The sequence below is a fragment of the Nyctereutes procyonoides genome, unplaced genomic scaffold (assembly GCF_905146905.1).
Source record: "Nyctereutes procyonoides isolate TBG_1078 unplaced genomic scaffold, NYPRO_anot_genome, whole genome shotgun sequence".
Taxonomy (NCBI): domain Eukaryota; kingdom Metazoa; phylum Chordata; class Mammalia; order Carnivora; family Canidae; genus Nyctereutes; species Nyctereutes procyonoides.
In genome coordinates, this window is record NW_026575051.1 from 35,622,488 (window position 1) to 35,644,503 (window position 22,016).

The window sequence follows — 22,016 nt, forward strand, 5'->3', positions numbered from 1 at the left end:
ATTCATGAGACACATAGAGAGAGACAGCAGAGAGAGAAGCAGCCCCCCTGTGGTGAGCTGGATGAAGGACTGGATCCCAGAACCCCGGATCATGACCTGAGCCAAAGGCAGATGCTCAACCACTGAGCCACCCAGGGGCCCAACCACATTAAAATTTAAAACCTTGTTTACTAAAAGACACCAAAAATGGTAAAGATACTCCACAAAACAGAATTTATTCATTATGCAGACAACTAACAAGGCATAAATATCCAAAATATATGAAGAATTTCTAAAGACGAGAAAACAATAAAATAGCCAGTAAGAAAATGTACAAAATATGAATAGGAAAAAGTTAACGAACAGCAGCTGCCCCTAAGCTGAATGCTGGCTGAGTGCAGAGGAGACGGGGTGATGCCATCCCTGTTTCTTTAAGTGTTGTACCATATGCATGTATTGTCTTTTCAGGAATACATATGAAAGTGTTACTAAAAATAGAAATAATAAAAGAAAATGTTATATGTTCATATTTGGCCACATGCATTATTCCATATTTTACTATGACATTATAGATTTCCTGAGATATGTGGAGATGATGTAGAATTTATCATTTCCTTCTTGCCTATTCTAACATATAGGACAGGATATTAGTTCCAAATATATTTGAACATTGAACAAAGCCTACCAGTTTCTTGGAGGCAAAGATCATTTCTAAAATTGCCTCTTGTAACCTTCCACACTTTGTGCTAGGTGAGAAATGGTGTTCAATAAGTGCTCGATGAATTTAATTCAGGTGATATGTATTTTGTCTTTTTCTTTAATCTTATTTGTAAGTAATCTCTCTACCCAACATGGGGCTCAAACTTACAACCCTGAGATCAAGAGTCACATACTCTACCAACTGAGCCAGCCAGGCACCCCTTGTCCTTCTTTTCATTCCAAACTGGTAAAGCTTTTAGATTTTAAATACTCCTTATTCCTTGACTAATCTCTTTCCTAAGGTGATCAATCCTTTTATACTGATTAGAGTTTATTAAGACAACTGAGAGCTAAATCATTATTTACATTCATTGTAATTGATCACTATGTGACAAATTTCAAACATTCCAATTATAATAAAGTTACTCTAATTCTTGATTCTTTTTAAAATATAACTTCAAAATTCATGAAAAACTGGAAATCCATTGTTTCTTTCATATTCAATTTGCTGTAATAGAAATTCTTTACTTATTTTGTCAATTTGGTCCCGAGAAAATAGATTGAATTCGGGAATAAAATAATGCTTGAGTTGTTCTTTCTTGAGGCAGTGAAGAAAGTATGTCACGCAGTTATCAAAGCAGAGCTCTAAGTCTTTGGCTTGCCAATGACTATCTTGTGGGTCCTGGGTACAGACATGAAAGAAAGCAGTTTTTACATGGTAAGAGCAGAATTTATCCAGTTCCTTTCGGTTTCCAAACTTTGTTTTCAATTGTTCTAAAAGATACTTCATTAGTTTTAAGCAATCTTTCCTGTTGAATAAAAAAGAAAACCACTTATTTTTATTTATTTAATACCTGCTTCATTCCACAAAAAGCTTTAGGCATCTTACAGGAAAAACATATAAAGGTACAATTAACAATACAGATATTATATATAAAAATATAAAACACAATAAAGACACATAAATATAATTATAGAGTCATCCTAACACTTGATTATGTTTTCAAATATATGCCTTTAAGTTTCAGGAACATTTTATTCTTCCCTCTTCCCTATTTGTAGCTTAAATATTTTATTCTATCAGGATGAATTCAACTATTTGAAACTGGCAGGTATCCATATTATTCATTCAGTCATTTAGCACCTAGGGAAATCTCATTATATTTTTTACAAAATGGTTTTGCAAATATTTAATTATTCACCCAGTTATTTCATAGTTGACAAAATGTAATGTTTATAAAACTATTAGTCTTATCAGAAATATATTTTTCTTTTTTTTTTTTTTAAAGATTTTGTTTATTTATTCATGATAGTCACACAGAGAGAGACAGAGAGGCAGAGACACAGGCAGAGGGAGAAGCAGGCTCCATGCACCGGGAGCCCGACGTGGGATTCGATCCCGGGTCTCCAGGATCATGCCCCGGGCCAAAGGCAGGCGCCAAACCGCTGCGCCACCCAGGGATCCCAGAAATATATTTTTCTTAATGCTTGTTTCAAAGCCTACATATGTAGCCTTGAAGAACCTCCATGCCTACATATTGGGCATTCTTGTTTTGACCTTTTAATTTCTGTGAACATCTTACTGGACAACTTTTAGAAATTCAAATGAATGATTTCTTTTTAATCTCCATTCTTTATGGTGTGTATGCTAAAAAGGAAATTACCCATCTCTTAGTGTTGTTTCAAGTTTAGTTAGTCAGTCCCTGGCCTTCAACACAAACAAACCACGTAGAAGGCACCAGTATCCAATAAGAGTGATCTTTTGGACTCCTCCCACTCTGTGACATTAGTAGTCATTACCCTGAAGCAACCGAATACCAAGACACATCCAATTGTTGTGGCTAGCCATGGTGAGTGTTCCTATTCTCTTGCTTTATCATACATTTTACAACTATCTGATCTAGGTTCAGGGATATGCCTCTGGCCTTGCCTTCTAACAACACTACTTCCTCGGGCCCTCGGATCTGGCTTCCCTGATTTCATGCTCACCCTCTAGATAATACTCCAGGGTCAGTCCAGCCATACATTGCCCCCAGGACTCAACTCAGCAATGATCATCTTCAGGTTAGAGCTATGAAGTCAATAAAGAACATTCCAGGGGCACCTGGGTGGCTCAGTCAATTAAGCATCTGCCTCAGGTCATGATCCAGGGTCCTGGGATGGAACCCTGTATCTAGTGCCCTGCTCAGTGGGGAGTATGCCTCTACCTCTCCCTGTATATTTCCTCTCACTTGTGTGCACATGCTCTTTCTCTAATAAATAAAATCTTAAAAAATAATTAAATGTTCCATAGATAATCCACCATTTAACAAAGAAAGGAAAAAAGAATAACAAAGTAAGGAAGTTACCTGCAACATTTTACTCCATCACTTTCACAGCATGTTTTAGACTGCCCGTGACTTTTTAAAAGGTCCTTTTCAATGTGAGAAAATGACAACCGCCAAGTTTCTTCTTAATTTCCAAAAGAAAAACAGAAAAGCACTTTACCAAAAATATTCAGATAAAACAACACAATAAATACTGAAGTTGATTCCCTTCATTTAAATATGACTCTGGAAGATTTCTAGGGAGAGAGAGACCAAAAGAAATAAATAGATAAATAATGTAATTACATATTAAAACAAATGATTTGGGGGCACCTGAGGGGCTCAGTTGTAGAGCACCTGCCTTTGGCTCAGGTAGTGATCCTGGGGTCCTGGGATCAAATCCCACATCAGTCTCTCCACAGGGAGTTTCTCCCTCTGCCTATGTCTCTGCCTCTCTGTGTGTGTCTCTCATGAATAAATAAATCAATCTTTTTATTTTTATAACTAAAATCTTTTTATTTTTATAAATCTTTTTATTTATTCATGAGAGACACACAGAGAGAGGCAGAGACATAGGCAGAGGGAGAAGCAGGCTCCTCACAGGGAGTCTGATATGGGACTCGATCCTGGGACTCCAGGCTCATGCTCTGGGTCGAAGGTGGTGCTAAACCGCTGAGCTTTAATTTTTTAAAAATTAAAAAAAAATAAAACAAGTGATTTGAAGGTGCCTGGGTGGCTATTCTATGTGGATGGATGTTTTGTGATTTGTCCCACATAAGTGACCTGCATATACTGGCTAAATAATGCTGTTTCTGAGACTTTTGCTACATGAATAACCTTGGGAGCCTAATTGTTTAAAATATATTATCTGCTTCCAGGTCAGAACTGGCCCTTCTGTTCTGGATGCGAAGAGCTACCATCTTGTCTCACATCCTCTCCTGCTCCAGGCTGGGCTGGCCCCCCAGAATGGAATCCTAGGAAGGGAGGCAGACACACTTAGCCCAGGTTCCCTGAAAATACAGAAACATGGTAACATGGAAATGCAGCTCACTCCAAACTGTACATAGGCGAACAAATGTTTAATTTCAAACCCTGTTACTTATCCTATAAACATGGCCCTTATGGGGATGGTCTGTTGGCATGTCTCACCTGAGGGGAGGATGCTCTACCCAGGTCTCTGTCAGGACTCCAGCTGGCTGTTTTCACAGGGATTCCCCAGCTGATGAGGTTGGATGTTTTAAGTACCTGACTTGATGTGACTCTGCCTTATTCTCATTTATTGCCTACTATTACCTTCATCTATGTGTAGATTCTTTTCCTCTCCTGTTTCTGTTAGGTTTCTATAAAAAAAAAGTTTTCTTTCCTTTTCAAAATTGAAACATGGCCATTGTGAATCTTTTGTGCAGAACAGTGGCTCAGTCAGTTAAGTGTCCAACTCATGATTCTGGGTCAGGACATGATCTCCTGGGGTCGTGGGACTGAAACCCACACTGGGCTCTGCACTCAGTGGGGGAGTCTGCTTGAGATTCTCTCTCCCTCTACCGCCCACTCTCTCTAAATTAAATAAATAAATCTTTTTAAAAAATTTTTATTTATTTATGATAGTCACACACAGAGAGAGAGAGAGAGAGAGAGGCAGAGACATAGGCAGAGGGAGAAGCAGGCTCCATGCACCGGGAGCCCGACGTGGGATTCAATCCCGGGTCTCCAGGATCGTGCCCTGGGCCAAAGGCAGGCGCTAAACCACTGCGCCACCCAGGTATCCCCAATCTTTTTTTTTTTTTTTAAGATTTTATTGGGCAGCCCCGGTGGCTCAGCGGTTTAGCGCTGCCTTCAGCCTTCAGCTCAGGGCCTGATCCTGGGGTCCCGGGATCGAGTCCCACGTCGGGCTCCTGTGTGGAGCCTGCTTCTCCCCCTGCCTGTGTCTCTGCCTCTCTCTCCCTCATTAATAAATAAAAAATTTTTTTTAAAGATTTTATTATTTTTTTTAATTTTTATTTTTATTTATGACAGTCACAGAGAGAGAGAGAGAGAGGCGCAGAGACACAGGCAGAGGGAGAAGCAGGCTCCATGCACCGGGAGCCCAATGTGGGACTCGATCCGGGGTCTCCAGGATCGCGCCCTGGGCCAAAGGCAGGCGCCAAACCGCTGCGCCACCCAGGGATCCCCCAAGATTTTATTTATTAATTCATGAGACACACAGAGGCAGAGACACAGGCAGAGGGAGAAGCAGGCTCCATGCAGGAAGCCTGACGTGGGACTCGATCCCAGGATTCCAGAGGATCAAGCCCTGAGCCAAAGGCAGACATTCAACTGCTGAGCCACCCAGGTGTCCAATTAATAAATCTTAAAAAAATAAAATAAGGCACCTGAGTGGCTCAGTTGGTTAAGAATCTGCCTTCAGGTTAGGTCACCATCTCAGGGCCCTGTGATCCAGCCATGAGTTAGGCTCCCTGCTCAGTGGGGAGCCTGCTTCTCCCTCTAACCTCTGCCTTCCCCGTTGCTTGTGCTTTTTCTCTGTCAAATAAACAAATAAAATCTTAAAAAAATAATAAAGTAAAACAAGTGATTTGAAGCAGACAATGGGTTGAAATAGGAAAAAATAGTGGGGAGGAGCACAGAGCTTAATGTAGTTAGCCATGATAAGACGCAGTACTTTTTATATATTGCTAAATTCAGTTTTTAATATTTTGTTTCAATAATTTAAATCAATTTATTCAAATTTTTTGTTCATTTTTAAGTATACCATCCTTGCAAGTTTTGATATTCATGTAAAATGAACAAGGAAATATTCCCTTCTTTTTTTTTAAGATTTTATTTATTTACTCATGAGAGACACAGAGAGAGGTAGAGACACAGGCAGAGGGAGAAGCAGGCTCCATGCCAGGAGCCCGATGTGGGACTTGATCCCAGGTCTCCAGGATCACATCCTGGGCTGAAGGCGGCGCTAAACCACTGAGCCACTGGGGCTGCCCTATTCCCTTCTTTCTATTCCTTGGGAGAGTTTATACAAGAATAGAATGATTTTGGGGCACGTGAGTGGCTCAGTGGTTGAGCATCCGTCCAGTTCAGGTCATAATCCCAGGGTCCTAGAATTGAGTCCCACATCAGGTTCCCTGAGGAGCTGCTTCTCCCACTGCCTATGTCTCTGCCTCTCATGAATGAATAAATAAAATCTTTAAAAAAAATACAGAATAGAATGATTTCCCACTTCGCTCCAAGAGTTTTACCGCTCTTATACATTCTGACTCTCCTATTATCTAGTTGGTTTTATACCAAAAATATATGATTGGTTTATAATTTTACAATTCATCAGTTTACTCTGTCTCATTAACAGAATAGAGAAACATGATCATCTCAATAGAAGCAGAAAATGCACCTAATAAAAATATTCATTTGTAATTTAAATAAAAAACAACTCTCAGTAATTTAAATCTGGATGAAAACTCGATCAGACAAAAGGTAGATTTAAAAAAACATAGCAACATGATATAACGTAAAAAGTTGTGGTTCTTCCTTTGAAATTAGGAAGGCAGGATGTTAGTTATCCCCATTGCTGTTCAACATGCCCTGGCTATCCTAACAAGCATAATGAGGTAAGGAAAAACAGGGATACAGCATTGGAAAAGGAGAAATAAAGCTATTATTATTGATAGATAATATAAACATGTATGTAGAAAATATAAAACAAGCTGGGTGACAGGTATGTGTGGTTCAATATATTCTCCAGTCTACTTTTGGTTTAAAACTTTTCATAATAAAAAGTTACAAGTGCCTATGAGTAAATCTAACACACTCACACCCACACACATATATATCTTTTTAAAAAGATTTATTTATTTATTTTAGAGAGAGAATGAACATGAAAGTGAGGGAAGAGGGAGAGGGAGAGAATCTTCAAACAGACTCCCCATTGAGTGCAGAGCCTGATGCTGGGCTCAATCTCACAACCCTGAGATCACGACCTGAGTGAAAACCAAGAGTTGGACACAACCGACTGAGTCACCCAGGTGCCTCCAAAATATATACAAAACTTCTATGGAAAACTCTAAAGCTTCACTGAGAAGTTTTAGAGGAAATCTAAATGAGATATGCACCTGTACATGGATTGGAAGACTCATTATTGTAAATATATTAAGTCTCCCCAAATTTATCTATAGATGCAATATACTCTCAATCAAAATTCAAAAAAAATGTTTTTGTGGGACTTGACAAGAGGATTCAAAACTTTTTATAATACAAAGACTCAAGAATATTTTAAACTCTCTTGAATTGCCCTATTAAGTATCAATACTTATAAGGCTACATTATGTATGACAATATGATAGAGCACAAGGATAGACAAAGGTTTTAATGTGATAGAATAAAGAATTTAGTAATAGCTACACAATATATAGACAATGAATATATGGAAATGATGGCACTGAGCTAGGTGTGCTCATGGCTACTGTATAAACTCATTTATGAAATCCATTTATGTCATTCTCGAAAAGGAAAAGTAGAGATATGGTAAACAGATTAGTGGTTGCCAGAGGTTTGGGATGGGGAGGGTTGGAAAAATAAAGTACAAGGGTTTTTTTTAAAGCAGTGTAGATATTGGGGAAGGGGTAGATACATGATATAATGCATCTATCAAAACCAGAAGAACTCTATAGCACCATGAACCTTAAGGGGTGAAAACTTTAAATAGTCATTTGAGAGGTCAAGTAAGCCCAGGAAATAATGCAGACTGGTAAAAGGGACTCTAACGTATTACAAATGTACGAAACAACCTTCCTGAAGAGGGGTGAGGTAGAAGCAAAAGGTGTTAAGTTACTTTGGAAATGTGGCCTCTAAGTCTGAAAACAAAAGAAACTGTACATAAACACTGTACTCCAGTTGATTTTGCTTCCCACGGGACAATGGGTTTAAAGTTCTGAAACAACTACACACGTATACTGGAACCGATGTAAATAGGTGTCAGATGCTGGGAGCCATGGGATCCCTGGGTGGCGCAGCGGTTTGGCGCCTGCCTTTGGCCCAGGGCGTGATCCTGGAGACCCCGGATCGAATCCCACGTCGAGCTCCCGGTGCATGGAGCCTGCTTTTCCCTCAGCCTGTGTCTCTGCCTCTCTCTCTGTGTGTGACTATCATAAATAAAAATAAAAATTAAAAAAAAGAAAATCTTAAAAAATAAATAAATAAAAATAAAAAGGTGGAGCAAAACTCTCCAATCCTTAAGTGTGAATTGTCACAGTGACTTCCTTCCAAATAGAACAGTATGAAAAAGGGGAGAAAAACTACAAGTGGAGACACCTGACAAATGCTACCTCAGTCAGGTGATCAATGTCAATGATACCAGTGCTAAGTCATTCTCCTAGCAGGTACCCTTGATAGGATATGGTGAGAATGGCATTAAATCCAATATAGAATATAGAGCTATATATACCTGTACAGAAACCTCCAAACTCAGAACTCCAATTTAATTACAAGAAGGACATCAGATACATATCACATGACAGACATTCTACACAAAAGACCTGATTGGTACTACTCAAAACTATTAAGGACATCAAAAATAAGGAAACACTGAGAAACTGTTACAGTAAAGAAGACCCTAAGGAGACATGATGAGTAAATACAATGTAGCATCCTGAATGGGATCCTGGATCGGGAAAAGGGACATTCAGTAAAAACTAAGGAAATCTGAATCAAGTATGGACTTTAGGGGATCACTGGGTGGCTCAGCTGTTTGGCGCTTGCCTTCGGCCCAGGGTGTGATCCTGAAGACCTGGGATCGAGTCCCCCATCAGGCTCCCTGCCTGGAGCCTGCTTCTCCCTCTGCCTGTGTCTCTGCCTCTCTCACTCTGTCTCTCATGAATAAATAAAATTAAAAAAAAAATATGGACCTTAGTTAACAATACTATTATCGATATTAATTGTGACAATGTAGCATATTAATGAAAGATGTTAATAATAAGGAAAGAGGGAACATCTGGGTGGCTTAGTTGGTTAAGCATCTGCCTTTGACTCAGGTTATGATTCCAGGGTCCTGGAATTGAGCCCCACATTGGGTCCCTGCTGGGAGAGCCTTCTTCTCAGTCTCCTTCTGCCCCTCCTCCCTGCTCCTGTGCTCCCTGTCTCTCAAATAAATAAAATCTTTACAAAAAAAAAAAAAAAAAAAGGAAATAGGTACGAAGTATATGGGAACTCTGTACTATCTTTTCAATTTTTCTGCAAATCTAAAACTATTTCAAAGTTAAAAGTTTATTTTAAAAAAACCACATGATCATTTCTCACTCTTTGGATTATTGGCAAAAATTCCAAAGTTTAACAAGTACTGTTGATGAGGTTGAGGGTGAAATAAGTACTCTTATATATTGCTCTGGGATTGAAAATTGTGTGATCCTTATGGAGGCAATTTGGGTAATTTCTAGCAAAATTACACTTGAGTTTACTCCTTGACTGGCTGCAAAGACAGACTGAAAAAAGGAATGGATGCTACCTCTATATAGAATCATAGTTCCTTATTCAAGATATCTTACTAAGCTCAAAAAAGGAAGGTGTACTTTTTTTTTTTTTTTTGGAAGGTGTACTTTTTATATTAAAAGGAGATAGCAGGATCCCTGGGTGGCGCAGCGGTTTAGCGCCTGCCTTTGGCCGGTTTGGCCGGGGCGCCATCCTGGAGACCCAGGATCGAGTCCCACATCAGGCTCCCTGCATGGAGCCTGCTTCTCCCTCTGCCTGTGTCTCTGCCTCTGTGTCTCTCTCTGTGTGACTATCATGAATAAATAAAATCTTAAAAAAAAAAGGAGATAGCATATGAATATATACATATATGCATTTACTGATAAGAAAGGTAAACCAAAAACATTTAGGAGAGTTTCTGATCAGGGAAGGAGAGAAGAATGAAGAGTGAACATGAATGTAAGCTGTGCTTCCCTAAGAATTCCTTTTTCTGTAGCTTTGACGTTGGAACCATGTGAATGCCTTATAGATGTACAAGACAGAATTAAATCAAAATTTAAAATGCAAGATCTGGGGTATCTGGGTGGCTCAGTTGGTTAAGTGTCTGCCTTTAGCTCAGGTCATGATCCTGGGTTTTGGGATCAAGTGCAGGGTTCTGCTTCCCGCTCAGTGGGGACCTGCTTCTCCCTCTCCCTCTGCAGCTCCCTCTGCTTGTGCTCTTTCCTCACTCTCTCTCAAATAAATAAAACATTAACAACAAAAAAAGAAAATCCAACATCTAAAATTTAAAACCATAATGAAACAAATCTAACTATTTTGAGTTGGGTAGCTTAACCACCTGTAGAAATGTGGATTTAAGCTTGATACTTTGATTTTTTTTTAATTTTTAATTAAAGATCAAATGAGGGCAGTCCTGGTGGCTCAGTGATTTAGCCCTGCCGTTGGCCCAGGGCATGATCCTGGAGACCTGGTCCCACGTCGGGCTCACTGCATGGAGCTTGCTTCTCCCTCTGCCTGTGTCTCTCTGCCTCTCTCTCTCTCTCTCCTCTCTCTTTCATCTCTTATGAATAAAACTTTTAAAAAAATCAAATGAATTCTATTTTTAAAAATATAGCTTGTGATACCAGAAAATTTATAGTAAAATATTTGGAAATAGACTAAAATAAGTATTATACATGCCCACAATCCAGTGCAGGTGTTTTTATTGCTGATATGCCCCTCTCTTCAGTCATTTGGATACAGAGATTCAGGGCGGGGGTTCCCTTGCCTGAACACAGATATAACCTGGAATGATAGGAGAACAGCCAAGGGTAACAGAGGAGAAAGGTCAGCGGTGCACCCATCAGCAGCCTCCACTTTCATCTTAATTCAAGACCCAATCACACTGGCCTTTGTATAGCCACAGGGCCTCTGAAGGACTCCTGCATCTCTAATCTGAGGTGCCTCCCAGTCTTGTGCAAGGTAGTCAGTACTAGACCAGCCAGAGGGTGGTATAGGTCCTGTTAAGATTTCTGCATCACAAACAGAGAGAGTTTCTTTGGGGCAGCCATTCCAGAAATTATTCAGGGGTGGCAACCCCTCTTTGCAAAAAGCTATGCTTTTCTAAAATTATGAATAATGATACATGTAATTCCCTCTTACAAACTGCTTTTCTTGCAGAAAAGAACTCCTCTATATATGCAATATAAAAGTTATGATGAGTCTACAAAACACAAGCCATCAAACTAAGCATGATTGACTAATTCCAGGATTTGCTCAGCAAAACTAATTTATAACTTGGTTCATACATTTCGTGGTCTCTTCCAATATCTCTGGAATCCAACTGTCTAAGTGCCAAAAGTCCTTAACTTATAAGAGAAAAAAAATCAGCTAAGCTGATTTTAACTGTTTTGTCTGTAGAGTAACTCAGAACTTGAATGTTATCCAAGAGCACCATTTGAAAACCTGTCCCTACCATCAGGCCGAAGTACACAAGTAAGAAGACCAACCGCAGCTGAGGCTGCAAAGGTCTGTTAGCTGTGTGGGGAGCAGTGGAAGGGGAAGAAGAAGGAAAGAAAAAGAGTATGGCTAGGAATGAGACTCTAGGCTCTGATGATAACATTAATAGTAACTGCCTTGTATCGAACTAGGGATTTTACATACACTGTCTCATTTTTATTTTCCTGGAAACTTTTTCTATTTTCTTTTTAAAATTTATTCATTTGAGAGAGGGATGGAGGGAGAGACCGCATGTGCATGTGGCAAGTGCAGGGGAGAGGGACGAAGGGAGGAGAGAGAGAGAGAATCCTCAAGAAGACTCCCCACTGAGTGCAGAGTCCAATCCTAGGACCCGAGATCATGTCCTGAGCCCTGAGGCAAACCAAGTCAGCCACTCAACCGACTGAGCCATTGAGGTGCCTCCTCCTCCCCTGCAATCTCCCTGCCCCAGAAACTTTCATTAAAACAGTATAGAGGTGAGCAAACAGGTTTAGAGAGGCTTGGTTAACTAGCCTAAAATCGCACATCTCCTAAAAGAAGAATCTTCAGGATTCAGATCCCAGGCAGTCTGACTCCAAGGCCAGTACTGCTTTTCTCTCTTGAAAACAACCAAAAAATAACATTTAAAAAATGTGGGTAAGAAGACATTCTAAAGCTGAGTATTTGATATTAGTACTACAACTTTTTCAATTCCATTCCTCACCAAATTTCCATCTTATAGTCTATTCAGCCTGATAGCTCTTGAAGTGCCAATAGCACTTATTATTGCCCTAGTACATAACACCCTTGGGGTGCCTGGCTGGCTCAGTGGTTAAAGCATGTGACTCTTGATGTTGGGGTAGTGAGTTCAAGCCTCATGTGGGCATAGAGCTTACTTAAAAAAAAAAAAAAGACAACTCTTATGTAAGTTAACCTTCACATTCAAAATACCTTGAAAATAATTTCCTTCCTTTGCATGCTTGGGTACCAGGTAAAATGGCTGTCGTCTTAGATTGGTTTTAACTTTTGTTCCAAGCCAATGACTGATGGGCAGTCCTTCCTGGGTGCTAGCAGGCCAGCTGCTTTTTGACTCCAAAGCCAGGATTATATCCACCGATATTTCTTTAGGTTTTCTAATAAGAAGTGTTATAGCAGGGCTCCCCCTCTTCTTCTTCTCCATAATGATGTCTGTAGCTGTTTAAACATATAAAAGAGAAGACAGCATTTATCAATCCAATTTTCTTTGAAAATATAGCAAAAATAATGTCTGTAATTGGAGATCTATAAAGTCCTAAGTGTAAGGTGAAAATGAGTTCTAACGTAGAAAGTGTTTTTCTATTTCTATTTAACCAGTATTTATCAATACCTACCATGGGGAAGCATTGTCAAAATTCTGTCTGGCATAAATGATGAGGAGCCCCTGAAGACTCTGGGCTTCAGGAGTATTGTGATTAAATTTTCACTTAAATTTATGGATGGCAGTATGGAGGGAAGCCTGCAGAAAAGACCAGATGAGTGGCAGGCAGGAGACAGGCAATTGAGAAGCCCACAGCAATAGTCCAACACAGGGCGTGTGCATGCCACCACAGAGGCAGTGGGCAGGAAAACAGCGAGCAATCCACGTTCACTATTTCACTATAGCATTCACAACAGCCAAGATATGAAACAACCAAAGTATCAATGGATGGATGAATGGTTACAGAAATTGTGGTACACACACACAATGGTGTGTCATTCACTCTTAACAAAGAAAATCCTGTCATTTGTGACAACATGGACATTATACTAAGTGAAACAAGCTAGACATAGGCAAATACTGCATGACATCACTTTTATGTGGAATCTAAAAAAGCAGACTACAAAGAAGCAGAGGGTAGGATGGTGGGTTCTCAGGGGGTGGGGAGGTAAGGGAAATGGGGAGAGAGTCAAAGGGTACAGAGTTACAGTTCTGTAGAATGAGTAAGTATAGAGATCCAATGTATGGTATGATGACTGTCATTAACATTACTACACTAAATACTGGAAATGAGCTAAGAGAGTAGATTTTAGGTACTCTCACCACACACACAAAAAAGGCAACTACGTAAGAAGGTATGTTAATCTGCTTGACTGTGGTGATCACTTCACTATGTATTTCAAAACAGCATGTTGTACACTTTAAATACAGGTGACCCTTGAACAACTTGAGTTTGAAATGCTCCACTTACAAACCATAAGAGGAGTGTATATTAGCAATTAATAGGTATGATTAAAACTTTAAGAATCAAAAGTCAAAAATCTTACCTTGAATGTTTTTAATTTCTTCCTTAATGATCTTCCTAAACTTGGACAGCATCTTAGAAGCTGATAATTTTTCATCTTCTAAAAACTGACTCAGAGGATTTCCTTTAGGATTTCTTTTGAACTTCACAAAGTAATAAGCCCCAGTCTTGCAATATTCTTCTAGCTGAATTCTGGGGACCTCCAGTTTGAACATAATATCAAATTCATTAGGAGCAGAAATCTAAGAAATAGTAAAAATAGGATGAATGTTTGCTTGTGAATATTTTCCAAGCAAGTGCATTTTTTTCTTAAAATTTCCACTTAAGGGCAGGCCTGGTGGTACAGCGGTTTAGCGCCGCCTGCAGCCTGGGGTGTGATCCTGGAGACCTGGGATGGAGACCCACGTAGGGCTTCCTGCATGGAGCCTGCTTCTTCCTCTGCCTGTGTCTCTGCCTCTCTCTGAATAAATAAATAAATAAATCTTTAAAAAAATTTTCCACTTAAAATTCTACTTTGAAAAGCAAGATTCCTAATATTTATAGCCTCTGGGAGTGGGATGAACAGAACTAGGAGAGTATTTTTGTTTTGGTTTATAGGTTCCACACTCTTTTTTTTTTAACCAAAAGTAAGCATTATTTTTATAATTTAGAACAATTTAAAATGGTATCATGCAAGCTTTTAAAACCTGTATCAGTTTTTTTTCCTTAATTTAAAATTAAAGCTTAATAAAATTAAAAATCTTTAAGGTGCTATCTTTTATGTCACAAGATACACACTGAAGCCACCCTCCTGCCACAGCAGTCTAAAAAAAATGTGTGTAGTCACATGCTGGCTAGTTGAGCAAAGGCTATCTTGTTATAGTTGCTGGTCACCCAAGTAAGTATGAGTCCCAAGTCATGCACTACATTAGTGTCTTTGAGCCACAGCATTTTAGGAGCTCCGAAGAATCATTTTCATCCTTACAAATGAATCAGCAATTCTAATAAAAGATTACTTTTCCTATATTAAAAATACCAAAAATCTTTCATTAGTCAGGAGCATGCTTCAAGTACAGCTACTGAACTGTACTGTTCAACAGGGTACGTAGTAGCCATATATGTCTACCAATGGTAGAAAATGTAGCTAGTCCAAATTGAGATGTACTATGCTGTATATTGAATTGTGTCCTCCTAAAATCCGTATATTGAAGTCCTAACCCCAAAATTTGTTCCTTGTTCCTGTGCTCTCTTTCTCTCTATGTCTTAAAAAAAAAAAAAAAAAAAAGCCCTGTACTTGGAGACAGGGCTTTTAAATACCTTTTTTTTTTTTTTTTTTTTTTTTGTTATTTATTTATGATAGTCACAGAGAGAAAGAGAGGCAGAGACACAGGCAGAGGGAGAAGCAGGCTCCATGCACCGGGAGCCCGATGTGGGATTCGATTGGAGACAGGGCTTTTAAAAAGTTAAATGAGATCTGAGGGTAGGGTGCTAATCTGATAGGACTGGTGGGATGGGAGACTGAGGGAGAGGAAGAGAATGAGAAAGGAGATCCCTTTCTCTTCGTCCACACACTGAGGAATAAAGTGAGGATACAGGGAGAAGATAGCTGTCTACAAGCCAGGAAGAGTCCTCACCCACACCTAACCATGCTGGCACTCTGATCTTGGACTTCCAGCATCCAGAACTCAGCAAATAGATTTGTATTGTTTATGCCACCCAGTTATAGTGTTTTTGTTATGGCAGCCTGAGCTGACTATGGCATACTATGAGAGTCAAACACTTGGGAGTGACATCAGTGGGAATGAAGTAAGAACCTCTGAAAATCCACTCTCCCACAAAACCAACAAGCACATGGGCAGGAATAGTCAATCCAACTTTTTCAGATCTGTATATTAACCAAAGGCTGCAACAATCCAAGGAGGATTTATTCCAGAAAAATGGCTCAATCCCCATAGGAACTGTGAGCTTAGTGGGTACTGCCCTATTCTCATCCCTAGGACACAGAAGGTTCTCTCATTCCCACTCCCTCCCACTTTTCACCAAGAGTTGCTCCTATTCTGACTTCTAACATCATAGATTAGGTTCACCTGTTTGGAAACACCATACAAACTAAATCATATAAAATATACTCTATTACATCTGACTTTAATATAATGTTTGTGAGACTCATCCACATTGTTATGCACATTGTTTTTTTTTTCATCTAATGCAGTATTCTACTGGATTAATAGAATAGATCAGAATACATTTACTTACTCCGTTGTTGAGTATTTGGGTCACTTCCAGTTTTTAACTATTATAAAGCTGTACTGAGCACTCTTCTATATGCCTTTTGGTGGACATGAGCATTTGAGTAGAAATGAGTAGAACTGCTGGACCACCGGATAAGCATATCTTTAACTTTAGAAGAACGTGTCAATTTGCTAAAGAGGTTATACCAACCTATCCTCTCTTCATCAAGTTTCAGTTGATTCACATCTTCTCCAAGATGGAATTTTAAAATTTTAGCCATTCGACTGGACAGATGTGTGGCAGAATCTGATCATGATTTTAATTTACATTTACCTGGTGATGAATGATGTTGAACACATGTTTGTTATTTGGATTATATACTAAAGCATCTATTCAAGTCTTTTGCCCAGTTTCAAATTGGTTTGTCTTTTTCTTATTGATTTGTACTAGTCCTCTGTCAAATATACTTATGGAGAGTAACTTCTCCCAGTTTGTGGCTTTTCTCTCTTTCTCTTTCTTCTCTTCTCTTTTCTCTTTCTTTCTTTCTTTCTTTCTTTCTTTCTTTCTTTCGTTCTTCATGAGAGACAGAGAGAGAGAGAGAGAGAGGCAGAGACACAGAGGGAGAAGCAGGCTCCATGCAGGGAGCTGATGCAGGACTCGATCCCAGGACTCCAGGATCATGTCCAGGGCCCGAAGGCAGGCACTCAACCGCTGAGCCACCCAGGGATCCCAAAGTACTCTGATTTTTGTTTACTGACTTTGTATCCAGAAATCCTCCTAAATTCACTGATAACAGCTGAACAACACAGATTTGAATTGGGCGGGTCCACTTATCTATGGTTGTTTTTTTTTTAAACAGTAAAATATTATAAATGTATCTTCCTTATAATTTCTTAATAATATTTTCTTTTCTCTTCTTACTTTATTGTAAAATGCAATATATAATACATATAAGAGACAAAGTATGTGCTACTTACTGTTCATCAAAAAGCCAGTCAACAGTAGGCTCTTAGTAGTTAAGGTTTTGCGGAGTCAAAAGTTATATGCAGATTTTCTACCGTATGGGTGGGGAAGGGCTGGTGCCCCAGTCTTTGTGTTGTTCAAAGGTCAACCATATTTCCAATAGTTTATACAAAAATCAAGTCAACTGCATAAGTAAGTTTTATTAATCCCTTTCTGATCTTATGCATTTTGTTTCTTTTTCCTGCCTTGTTACATGGGCTCTATGTATTCCTTTATTTCCTTTGTTTTTGTTTAACATTACGTTTGTAAGATTCATTCACGTTGTTGCGTGTGGCTGTAGTTTATTTTTCTTTATTGGTTAATGTACTACTGGCTAAAACCACTACAATTACTTGATGTCTATATAACCTTTCAATCAGCCCAAGCTATATAATTGGTGAATTGCAAAGAGACAAAGAGAACATTATGGAATGGCAATTATGCAGAGATTTTCTATAAGAAAGCTTCCAAATTTTCACCTAGAGCCTGACAATAGGTGAAGGTAAAAAATATATGAATAAAAAATGTGTCAATATGGAACCAAGTAGATAAATTACTGAGAGATGTATTTTGTGTCTATCCTTTTTATCATTTACAAAGACTTTGGAATCTAATTTTGAAGTCCATGTGTATGCATAATAGAAGAAAATATACCAAAATGACAACAGTGAATAAAATAAACAGGAATAATATTGCTCATCTATATGCTTTCCCTAATTTTCCAGGGCCATCAAACATGGAAGAGGGGTGAATATGGGAAAGGCTGAGAAAAGGGTGGGGGGAGCTGTGGGAGCTTTCTAGAGGATTAACTGCTGGAACTAGACAGTGAATCAACTCTACAATGAACATGTAACAGTTTTAAAAATCAATGCCTGTTTTAGGTAAAACAAATTTCATTCAATTTCATCCATCAGCGTATGATTTTTAAAAAGAGGGCACCTGACCGTCTCAGTCAAAAGAGCACACAACTCTTGATCTCAGGGTTATAATTCAAACCCCACTTTGGGTATAGATATTACTTATATAAGTAAAACCTTTTTAAAAATAAAAAATAAGGGCAGCCCCAGTAGCTCAGCGGTTTAGCGCTGCCTTCAGTCCAGGGCCTGATCCTGGAGACCCAGGATCGAGTCCCACATCAGGCTTCCTGCATGGAGCCTGCTTCTCCCTCCGCCTGTCTGTCTCTCATGAACAAATAAATAAAATCTTCAAAAAATAAATAAAATTGAAAAGGAGACTGTTTCCAGGGCACCTGGCCTGGCTCAGTTGGTAGAGCATGTCACTCTTGATCTCAGGGTCCTGAGTTCAAGCCCCACATTGGATGTAGAGCGAACTGAAAAAAAGGAGACTGGTTCTAATTGGAAACTTCTTCAAACATCTTATTGTTTCTTCCATATAATTGAACTGATTGATATTTATGTAATAAGAATCATACTTAAGACAGATGATCTAGGGACACCTGGGTGGCTTAGTGGTTAAGCATCTGCCTTTAGCTCAGGTTGTGATCTGGGAGTCCTGGGATCAAGTCCCACATCAGGCTACCTGTGTCTCTGCCTCTCTCATGAATAAAAAAAATAAAATCCTTTAAAAAAAAGACAATTTAATGAAAGTTTTGCTCATCTGGCTTTTTAAAAACTTCACATGGAACTGTATAGTCAGTTTTCAGTGCTAAAGGAGTTTAAGATTCAAACACTGATACATACACTGTCTCTCTGGCAATAAACAAAAATTACTGAGTTTATACCAATGAAATGGGCTGCTGTTGAGGCTACTATTTATGTAAAACATTCTGCTGACAATGGAGTTTACAATCTAGGGAGCGAGCCAAGACAAAAAATATATGAAAGGTTTAAAGGTTTAATTTGCACTGAAAGTTAAATGCTTATCATGGGAATGAAATCTGAATCTACTACCCTAAAAAGGCAGAGGGCTTGAGAGAAGTCACTCTTCCTTTCTTCTTGAATTCATTCATTCATTCATTCATTCATTCATTCAAAGGCTTGCTGTGTGTTAAGGCTTAGAGATACAAAGATGCATAATATTTGGCCTGCTAACTTTAGAGTTTATAATCCTAAAACCCTAAATCTAGAGTTTAACAGTCATTTATTTCTGAAGGAGAGCAGTTAATTCAATAAAGCCAATATGTAACTCTAAAATAAATTACGATTACCTAAATGCTATCAGCCTCTGTTTCTGTTCATGCTACACCCAAGATTTTACACAGATCTACTGGAGGTGCACAGCCCAGCACAGAAAAACTGGCAGACTAGGTGAAAACACAACTAACGAAATCTGCCACTGGTGGTGGGGGTGGGGGGGAGTGGATGGCTCAGATGGTTAAGCCCCTCCCCTCATCTCAGGTAGTAATCTCAGGGCCCTAGGCTGGAGACCTGCTCGCAGGTTGTCCGCTTCTCCTTTTCCCCCGTTACCCCTGATTGTGTGCTTGCTTTCCCTCTCTCTCTCAAAGGAATAAATAAAATCTTAAAAAAAAAAAAAAAAACAAGAAACTGCTACTGGTCAGGAAAGAAACTTTAGTCAGGAAGTTGCTCCTAAAACTTCAATTCACACTGGAATAAAGACTTCATTTTTTTTTTTTAGATTTTATTTATTCATGAGAGAGGCACACACACAGAGGCAGAGGGCGACGCAGGCTCCATGCAGGGAGCCCGATGTGGGATCCCAGGACTCCAGGATCAGGCGGAAAGCAGGCACCACACCACTGAGCCACCCAGGGATCCCTAGAATAAAGACTTTAGTAACTCAGCCACACCCAAACAAACGGAGCTGTGGAAGACATACCCTAAAACAATCACTTTGTGTGCGTATTTAGGAAGTACGCTTTTTAGGATCTGTAGATTTTTTTCTTAAAATTTTTTTTTTTTTTTAAATCACTCACTGTGAGATTCTCATGACATTTGTCTAAGAAACTGGGGAGAGAGGAAACCTGCAGGGGCTGAGGGGAGCGATTGAAGATGTTGTTCTTCCTCTAGAGTTTTTCCCATAGGAAAAATGTTTCTGGGGACGCCTGGGTGGCTCAGCGGTTGGGCACCTGCCCTGGCTCAAGGCGCGATCCGCGGTCTCAGGATCGAGTCCCACATCAGGCTCCCTGCCTGGAGCCTACTTCTCCTTCTGCCTGTCTCTGCCTTTCTCTCTGTGTGACTTTCATAAAAAAAAAAAAAAAATAAATAAGTAAATAAAATCTTAAAAAATAAAAGAAAAATGTTTCTGGATAAAGTAATTTTGTCGAATCTTTTCGCACTAATTATCCAAGTCAGAATTTGACTAGGGAACACCAAGTACGGCACCGTTAACAGAAACTCAATACAAATGGGCTTGCACGAATGAATCCGTACATGCGAATTCCCCCAATAGTAGGGTCTTGATATTCGTTGGCAACCGATACTGGTCAGCTGTGCGTTCCTTGGGTGTACAGATGGATAAAACGAACGACTGTTTCTCTTTTTAGGGGGCACTACGTCACGGGCCACGAAAGAACAAGAGTCCGAGTTCCTTGGGAAGGGAAGCGAGGGACCGCGCGAGCCGCGGGGAAGGGGCGCTGGGCGGCTCACCTTCACGTGCTCGTAGTAGCTCCCGGTGCGCAGCAGCGAGACGCCTCTGAATTCCGACTCGTCGCTCTGCAGCCTCCGCGACAGGCAGTCCACGACCCTGTTCACAACCTCCGCCGCCTCTGAGATTTCCTGGCGCCTCAGCCTCAACTTTTCCAGCACCGCTCGGGGCTTCCAGGCGCCGGGCGCCGGCCTCTCCTGCCTGAAGCTCGAGGCTGGAGGCAGCGGGCCGAGGCCGAGGCCGAGGCCGAGGCCCTCCGCGGGCTCCGACGCCGCTCTCGGCTCCCGAGAGCTGCGCTCGCCCCCCTCGCGGCGAGATCTAGTCCTGGGAAGGGGCGGCCGCGGGGCCGCGGGAGGCTCCTGCTTCGCCGCCGGAACCCGCTGCCCCTCCACCTCGTCAGCGGCCGGGGACGCCTTCCTGGCGCGGGCACCCCGCGCGCGCACCTGCCGTCTCTCCGGGGAGCCAACGGCGCTCTCCTTCCGCCGGGCTCCGGCTGCCCCCGCCGGGCCGCACTTCTGTGTTGGGGGCCGGGCGGCCCGAGGGGCGGCGGAAGGTTCGCTGAGCTCCGCCCGGGGCCCCTTCACTGCGTGCGCCAAAACCTCGGGGGCGGCGGCACCCACCTTCGAGGCGCTCCGCGTGGCCTTTCTGCGCCGGGGGTCCATGGCCGGCGCTCTCTGCTCGTGGTAAAGAAAGGAAACTCGTTTCGGGAAAAGGCTACGGGAGGAGGAGTCCGCAGTCGCGCGGAAAATGAAACTTAAGTAAGTGGCGGGAACGCAGGGACGGCGGCGTGGGAGCCGACTCGCAAGCTGGCAGGCCACGAGGGGCCACGCCCCCGGCCGCTGCGGGGCGGGCCCTCCGCGGGGCCTTGGGAGACGCTAACTTTCTCACCCTGCGGTGCACGCGACGTCGCCGGCGGGCGCGCGCTAGGCGCAACCGGGGGGCCGCAGAAAACCCTCCCCGGAGCTTGCAAGCGTGACAGGTGCGCCGGCACACCACCTGAAAGAATTTTGAGAGAAACCACGGCCTTTCTCGCACAAGGAAGTCGACTGAGAAACTTTTTATTTTATTTTTAAAAAGTATTTTATTTAAAAAAATATTTTATTTATTCGTGAGAGACACAGAGAGAGAGAGGGGCAGAGACACAGGCAGAGGGAGAAGCAGCCTCCATGCAAGGAGCCCAGTGTGGGACTCGATCCCGGATCCCCAGACTCCAGGATCACACCCCGGCGGAAGGCAGGCGCTCAACCGCTGAGCCACCCAGGCGTCCCGACAGAGAAACTTTTTAAATGTAAGTTTACGTAAGGATATTTTTTTTAGAAATTATTTATTTATTCATGAGAGACACAGAGAGAGAGAGGCAGAGACACAGGCAGAGGGAGAAGCAGGCTCCCTGCGAAGAGCAGATGTGGGACTTGATCTCTGGTCTCCAGGATCACGCCCTGGACCCAAGGTGGCGCTAAACCGCTGAGCTACCCGGGGCTGCCGGGGATACTTTTTACATTAATGAAATTGAAAATGTTCAGTTCCTACAAGGTGGGAATGAAATGAGGGCTGAGTGCAATTGAAATAAATATTTCGTTTTATTTGACCT

General features: G+C 41.1%; 1 protein-coding gene across 1 annotated transcript; it reads right to left on the bottom strand.

Annotated features, from left to right (window-relative positions):
• Positions 1-1,135: 1,135 nt before the first annotated feature.
• On the bottom strand, positions 1,136-21,087 carry CGAS (cyclic GMP-AMP synthase). Its single transcript, XM_055330603.1, has 5 exons — positions 20,428-21,087; positions 13,671-13,890; positions 12,339-12,581; positions 3,027-3,129; positions 1,136-1,487 (listed from the first exon to the last, which is right to left on the bottom strand). Exons 1-5 carry the CDS (start codon positions 21,085-21,087, stop codon positions 1,136-1,138), a joined length of 1,578 nt encoding a protein of 525 aa, XP_055186578.1.
• Between the last annotated feature and the right edge of the window lie 929 nt (positions 21,088-22,016).

Bases quoted from the DNA above. Each gene is read 5' to 3' on its own strand.
- CGAS (XM_055330603.1), bottom strand. From the start codon at position 21,087: ATGGACCCCCGGCGCAGAAAGGCCACGCGGAGCGCCTCGAAGGTGGGT. The intron at 13,891-20,427 runs GTGAGCCGCCCA...ACTATTTCTTAG, and splicing joins GCTACTACGAGCACGTGAAG to ATTTCTGCTCCTAATGAATT. The intron at 1,488-3,026 runs GTAACTTCCTTA...TTTATTCAACAG, and splicing joins GATGGAGTAAAATGTTGCAG to GAAAGATTGCTTAAAACTAA.